Below are 7,800 nucleotides of genomic sequence, written 5' to 3' on the forward strand. Positions count from 1 at the left end.
CGTTTTCTCGAGATAACGGGTAAATTTTCTCATTATCTCAGGATAACAAGAATCGTTTTCTCGTGAAAACGATATAATTGGTGTTAGTGTTTGCCCACTCGTGCCTGGTCCAGGATGGAATCTCAGGTGTGTGGGACCTCCCACACACCTGAGATTCCATCCTCAGTCACCAGGGGGGGCCGGAGGACAGACGAGACCGGGCACGAGCGCTTCATTGTAAGTTGTCGTGCTCGGTCAGCTGTCTATATAAGATATGTCACACCAGGAAGTCCGACAACTTCTGATGAAGGCTGAAGTGACAGTCGAAACTGTCAACGGGATAATTATCTCGTTATCTCGGGAAAACGCCGTTTAAAAAAATGTGCGGCCATGACCGCTCTCGGCTTCCGTAGGCAGAACCTTAGGTAAAGGAGAAAGACAGGAAGATGAGGCAGAAGTAAAGCAAAGGTAGGTGGGGCACAAGAAGCAAGATATAGTATGTATAGACATGCAACAGGAATGGGAGGGATTGAGGTGTGGTCCTGCCCCTGAACCTCAGCTAAAGATTTTGTCTCAATTGAAAGAAGGTCGTAGTGTTTGGTGTTAAAGGACATGCCCTGGTCAAAAATAACTTCAGGGTACCTCACAGTAGTAGTGGAAGGTAGGACAATGCCAAAATTAAATGATTATATTGTTAGATAATGAAGTGCTGAAGTGTTCGAGGTCAATACAATAATTTCAGTTTTGTCAGAATTTAAAAATAGAACATTACAGACGATCCAAGCCTTGATGTGTTGTGGCCGGTGGCCAAAAGGTGTGTGTGCGGGACCAAAACGAACAGTGAGCAGGACAAAGGATAAACAGGTGTATTTCAGGGGATCCAGGGAGTGTGGGACACCGGGAGGCAGGTGAAGGGATCCGGGGTAGGTGCGCTGTCGCTGCGGTGGTGCAGGCGGGTGATAACTCATGTCCGTGCTCGTGAGACGTTCTCCCCGTGCAGGTGCCTGTGCCAAGGGACAATCTAAATCCGTGACTCCGTGGTGCACAAAAGGGCTGGCGTAGCGAGCTGGAGACGCTGGGCACTGGAGCCGGTGAAAGAGACGCTGGCGAAACACAAGAGTATACAGTTATTAACAAACTCGAGAATACTTTAGCAATACGCTCATGTACTAGCTAGGCGGCCGAAAGTACCACTGGTAGAGTTGTCAATCATCTGGCACTCGAGCACAGGTGGAATAGTGGCTTTATCCAGCGATAAAGTGATGAGATGAGCTGCAGCTGTGCCAGCGCAGAGCGTCTTCCTCCAAGCAGCTCCGCCCAGGCAGAAAAAACACAGCACAACTCCAGCCGCCACACAAAACCACCGCCAGCCATATACAAATAAAACCACTAAAACACAGCACAATCACCACATGATGTCTTGAATACATGCCTGTAGACATGATTGAGGTTTGAAGAATTCAGTAGTCCAAGGTTCTTCTAGAATAGTTAATTGTCAAACCTGAACTGACATATCCCAGATACCATCAGAACAGCTTACTTGTGCTTTACATGTTCTGAGTTTCTACAGTTTTGAACTGTTGATGGTAAATTGCTAGCAGTGTGGTACACGTAATATTGAAATATACTGATAATCCCACCTGACTGCATAATAGCAAACAAAAATGTATGGTACACTGTTCCTTTAATTGCTTGTTATTTTAAATTTTTTGTTAAACTTAGCTAATTCTTTGTTAAAGATAAAAAATTATACTTTTTTCTTGTAGGTGAATGATGCCATAGGAATGGAATGGCCATGGATATTTTTCACCTCACTCATCTTGGTGGGCTCCTTCTTCGTGCTCAACTTGGTTCTGGGTGTGCTGAGTGGGTAGGAATACCTTTGACCTAACTACCACCCCTTTGTTATTTTTATTTTTTTCGTGATAATGCTTTATTCATCGCACTGTCCATTTCTCCAGGCCATATGTTATGTATGCTCTTCACATTAATTCTCATTTTGTTCTGTCTTACATGTTCACTTTCTTGTATCCTTCTAGTGAGTTCACAAAAGAGCGAGAGAAAGCCAAGTCCCGTGGAGAATTTCAGAAGTTGCGGGAAACCCAGCAACTGGATGAGGACCTCAAAGGCTATATGGAGTGGATCACTCAGGCTGAAGTCATAGATAATGACCAGGAGAGACAGGGTAAGACGCAAGACACACAGAGGCAAATACCTGTTATGTCAGAATGACATAACTGTCAAAACTCCCATTACTACAGTTGGATCTTTTTGTAAAACATAACCATGAATGTACTTGTTGACAATTTCATATTCATTTTTGGTTGAATTTTGTCCACATGATAAGGCAGACCTCTCCTCTTTAAAATACACTATTCACAATATAGCGCTTCCTAAGTCCTAATGGTTAATACAAACTTTAACTTAAATGGAGTCTGGGTGTCGAAGCAGGGTAAAAGGCAAAAAACTGTGAACCTGAGACAGCTAAGCGGATCTGACATCCCCGGAAGAAAATTGAAAAAAACAAATGGCTATTTTGTGAATTTTTAAACAAATGCACATGTGCACAATAAACTTGCATACAACTGTAGCAGACAACAATTCTCCTTTGCCTCAGCTGCTTGGGTTGGATGGGTTCAACAATGCCGTTCTTAAAACCCATTAAAAAGAAGAAGCCACCCATCTTCACCCAGGAGCTTATAGATATATACACTTACATATACTTACACAAGATATATACTATGAAATACTCATCAGCATTGTGTGTGTGTGTGTGTGTGTGTGTGTGTGTGTGTGTGTGTGTGTACATGCACATGTATTTTCTTCAGGCCTGCTACCACTGGAAAATGGAGGATCAGAAAATGGAAATCCCGTCAAAATGGACACCATGCAGTTGATCATCTATTACTAGTCAGTAGTGCATTTGTCATCTTTACAGTGTGATTACAGTATACATATACATACATATATCCTAATTTCGCTATATAAAATACAGCGACAACAAAGGCATTCTATTCTATTCAGTACCAGCAAAAGTTTAGACTCACCTTCTCAGTCAATGGTTTTTATTTATTTTAATAATTTTCTACATTGTAGATTAATACTGAAGATATCAAAACAACGAAAGAACACATATGGAACTATGTTGTAAACAGAAAAATGTTAAACAAACCAGAATATCTTTTATATTTTAGATTCTTCAAAGTAGCCCTGTTTTGCTTTGATGACAGCTTTGCCCACTCTTGGCATTCTCTCAATCAGCTTCATGAGGTGGTTTGGAATTAACAGGTGTGCCTTGTCAAGAGTCAGTTTGTGGAATTACTTGTCTTAATGTGTTTTAGACCAGCAGCTGTGTTGTGCAGAGAAACAGTGGATACGCCACAGATCGTGTTCAGAGATTCAAGTGCAGACAAAGACACGACAAACCAAATGTGTAAAATAACTGTATTCATATTATAATTTTATTTTATTTTAATTTATTTAATGTTCTTTTTGGCTTTTTGCCTTTATTTATCACAGCACTGGAGAGAGACAGGAAAGGGGGGAGAAAAATGGGGAAAGACGTGCATCCAATGGCCGTGGTCGTGGGATCGACTCTCAACCACGGCTATTTGCTGATAACTGGTGGTCGAGGTTGATCCCATGGCCGCTGCATTGTGGACTATAGCCCTGGTTTGTGGGTTGTTGTCTTATCCAATTGAGCTATCGAGGCGCCCCCACAATGATGATTTTTACAGGAAATGGAAAGTGAGGTCTGAGAGGAATGGTGGGCTAGAGCTCCTTTGGGAGCCAACTACAGGTTGGTATGGTAACTACCAAACAATTTCAAATACAAAAATTAAAGGAGCAAGCAGCATTGGACGGGTCGTCGCACTTCTACGTGTGTCGGACGCTGAGCATGTCGGGGTTGTGGCAGAAATGCGCTGCGGGAAATGTGACAATCATCTAAGCGTAACCCGTTTCTCATAAAACAGTAAATGCAGTTAAGTGTCACAGTTGTGCAGAATGCTGTCGTTGTTCCGTTTGTCCATTAGATGGAGATCTGACTCCTTTCAATCCTCAGTCCTCATTGTGTCTCCTCAGTAGTACAGGAGTAAGCTGCAGCCAGAGCGGTTTAGACGGCCGCCAACAGCACACTGTTTGATGAAAAGTCTTTCTTTTTGAGGTGTGTAGGAGTTAACCCCTCGGACACGTGTCAAACTCAAGACACGTGTCAAACTCAAGGCCAGTGGACCAAATTCGGCCCGTCACATCATTTTATGTGGCCCGCAAGAGATGTGTGTTTCCTAATCTGATAAATTAATGGGATTTACCTGATGTAATACAATGTTATGACTTATGTTATAATAACACAGCAATGTACCTACACAGGGCTTTGGACTGCGACCAAAATGTTCTCATGTATGACCATTTTTGAGCATGCAAGTGAAGATGAGCATCAGGCTGATCTGGTTTCTTCCGTACAGGTAGCTGCTGCTCCAGTTACTGTGGTTGGAAATAATCACATTTCTTCCACATTGACTCAGTCTCTCTCTGCCTGACGGGTAAAACAGTCAGTTTCACTATTACTGTATTCCAATGACAAAACGATATATAGCCGACAATGTTAAAGAAAAGACAAGAAAAGAAAAGAAAAGAAAATTGAGGTGAGAGAGGGAGAGGTCCAACACACCTGATGATGAAAGTGTTCAGGTGCAGGCAGACAGATCTCGACTGAGTCAGTCAGGAAGAAAAAGTAGCCCCACATCCAATCTGGAAGGTTCACATTTTAACAACAATCACAATTTTGACGATATACACTGATGGCCAGTGTGGACATTTAAAAGCCCGTAGAAAAGTGTGTTCATGAATAAAACTCTGCTAAAAACGCTGCCAATAGAAAACCTTTCATTGTGGGCAAATTAGTGTAGAATGCACTTTCTACTGTTTTCCAACAAATGTTTGGTTGCACACCTGGCAGAGGAGCTGCACTGCAGACACCTGGTAGCATCTACCAGAGCAGCACGTGAGGCATTCAGGGAACATCGGTAAAATGTACCATCTACAGGAGCAGCATGTGAGGCGTTCATGGAACATCTGTAAAATGAAGCATCTACTGGAGTAGCATGTGAATATGAATTATGCAAAAACAACTATTCATTAGCTGCATGGTGCATTAATAGCTGTGGCAATGCTGAACCACAATAAGGGGGGTGGGCGACTAAATCATTAGCTGGTGCGACAAACGAAGAAAGCTGGTAACACCATCACCATCACAATCAGATGCAGAGACAATTATTTAACAATATGTTAAGGAGTAACTGGCCCTTTGAGGGCAAACATAATGCTTATGTGGCCCAGAATCAAAATGAGTTTGACACCCCTGCCCTAGGAGGAAGTAGATTTTGAAAATGTCAAAAATCACAAAAAATTGCACAGTTACTTCAAAACGGCGGACTTCCTGTTGAGTTATGACGCATACCATGAGTTATGGTATGGGTCCAAAAGTCTTTTTCGTGCGTCCTGATGTGTTGCATATGCCTACCAAATTTCGTAAACATCGGTTAAACATCCTGCGGGGGCTAATAGATAAATTGCTGCAGGGGGCGCTATAGAGCCATTTTGCCAAACAGGCACACATTGTCTGTCGTTGAGCCGATAGTGACTCGTATGCCAATTTTGTTGAGTTTATGAGCATTCCAAAGCTGTCAAAAAATCCTTTCCGTGTCATAGCAACTATGCATCGCCATGGCAACACCGTTGCTTCATGCTGTAACATCGTCAGTATGGGAAGACTTAGCTGATCAATTTTAGGAATGATATCACAAAGTTTGGAGTAATGGCACATGTACGTGTAATGCCTCAAACAGCCTGTTACCAATAGGTGGCACTATGACTGTGAATGGATTTTAGCATATGGATGTGATCAGGACAACAGTCTGATCAAATATGTAAAGTTTGAGGCAGATTGGAGCATGTACAGGGTAGTTACACAGTCCTTTCTCTTTCATGGCAAAGGATCAAAAATCAGAGGGCTGCCGTGGCCACGCCCTTTGACCTTTGCACGTGATTTTGATAACATTTTACCTTCAAGGCGTATTCTGCATGCTACCAAATCTGAGCGCTCTGTGACTTACCCCCTCGGAGGAGTTAGCTCAGGTTGGACAAACAAACAATCCAAAATGGCGGACTTCCTGTTGGGTTTAGGGTATGGTTGTCACTAACTTTTTTGTTCGTCCTGACTTCCACCATATACCTACCAAATTGCGTAGGTCTAGGTCAAACATGCTTCCAATGGGACTCTGTTGAAATTTTCTAGGTGGCGCTGTAGAGCCATTTTTCTGTTGAGGTGTGTATTTCCCCTCAATCATAAAATTTTTCGCTGGGTCTGATGTGTGTGCCAAGTTTTGTGCGTTTTCGAGTACGTTTAGGACCTGAAAAACACGTTTCTTTGTGTCGAAGAAATAATGACATAGCAGTTCCAATAGGGTCCTACTCACTGTAGTGTTCAGACCCTAATTATGAAGCTCAACGTAGTAATAGGGATGTGGACCTCACCAGTATGACAAGGCCAAAAAACATGCACTTCAAATGAGTGACTAACTATATTAGAGAGGACCCAGCATGAGACAGGTGAACTTAGCTGACAACCAAAGCAGGGAAAAGGATGAGGGAAGGTGAATGGAGAAAGCATGTAGTGTGGTTGGAATGGCTTCTGAGCCCCTCCACAGTCGAAGTGTCCTTGAGCAAGACACTGAAGCTAAAGTTGCTCCCAATGGTAAGCGCCTTGTATGGCAGCTCTGTCGCCATTGCTGTATAAATGTGTGTGTGAATGGGTGAATGAGGACACATTGAAAAGTGCTTTGTGTACCTCCAAGATAGAAAAGTGTTATATAAGTGCAAACCATTTAACTAAGGTCTGGTGTCGTGTAGTGGTTTGAGCGTGGCTTTTATTGCAGATGGTGATGAGTTGTAGGTGGGCCACTCCCCGGGTGTTGTTCAGGTCGGTTCACTTGGGTGATTATCCAACTGGCTGCACCTGCCTGCTGCCAACAAGTGCTCAGCACCTCTGGGAGGTCCTTCAGGACTGGTGGAAAACTGTTCCAGGAGACTACCCTCATGAAGCTGATTGAGAGAATGCCAAGAATGGGCAAAGCTGTCATCAACACAAAATAGGGCTACTTTGAAGAATCTAAAATTTAAAACATATTGTGGTTTGTTTAACATTTTTCTGTTTACAACATAGTTCCATATGTGTTCTTTCATAGTTTTGATCAGTATTCATCTACGGTGTAGAAAATAAATAAAATAAAAGCCTTGAGAAGGTGATTTATATATATATATATATATATATATGTTGTCTGAAGCACAGGACAAGAAGAGCAGCTGTATATGCAAAGTAAAATGTCTTAATTTAGGAGCAATGTGAAGATAGTCATTCTCCTGTGTTTTTTGCTGTTGCAGTAAGCTGGCTCGTAAGTGGAACCGTTTGTTACGCCGTAAATGCAGAGTATACGTGAAGTCCAAACTGTTCTACTGGTGGGTGATCATGCTCGTCTTCTTCAACACACTGGCCATTGCAACGGAGCACCACAAACAGTCGCAGAGACTAACAAACTGGCAAGGTCAGAGCATTACTCACCTTACATACCTATATATAGTTTAATATTTTATTTCCTGACAGTTTAAAATATTTAGCTCTTCCATTTAAGAACACCATGTAAGAGCAACACAGACAATACACACAATACAATTATATCACATAATACATCTCTGATGTGAAGAGAGGGATCAAACCTTTATGTTGATGTGTGTGTGTGTGTAGGTGTGTGTGTGTGTGTG

At 42.3% G+C, this 7,800-nt stretch overlaps 1 protein-coding gene across 1 annotated transcript in view; it reads left to right on the forward strand.

Moving 5' to 3' along the window:
* The window catches only part of LOC103356344 (dihydropyridine-sensitive L-type skeletal muscle calcium channel subunit alpha-1), a 98,569-nt gene that overhangs the window by 17,162 nt on the left and 73,607 nt on the right, over positions 1-7,800 (forward strand). The window contains exons 7-10 of the mRNA XM_008280448.1: positions 1,746-1,849; positions 2,019-2,164; positions 2,808-2,889; positions 7,423-7,583. Coding sequence (XP_008278670.1) covers positions 1,746-1,849; positions 2,019-2,164; positions 2,808-2,889; positions 7,423-7,583 — 493 coding nt within the window. The remainder of the gene's footprint in view (positions 1-1,745; positions 1,850-2,018; positions 2,165-2,807; positions 2,890-7,422; positions 7,584-7,800) is intronic.

The sequence above is a fragment of the Stegastes partitus genome, unplaced genomic scaffold (assembly GCF_000690725.1).
Source record: "Stegastes partitus isolate 25-593 unplaced genomic scaffold, Stegastes_partitus-1.0.2 Scaffold194, whole genome shotgun sequence".
Lineage (NCBI taxonomy): Eukaryota > Metazoa > Chordata > Actinopteri > Pomacentridae > Stegastes > Stegastes partitus.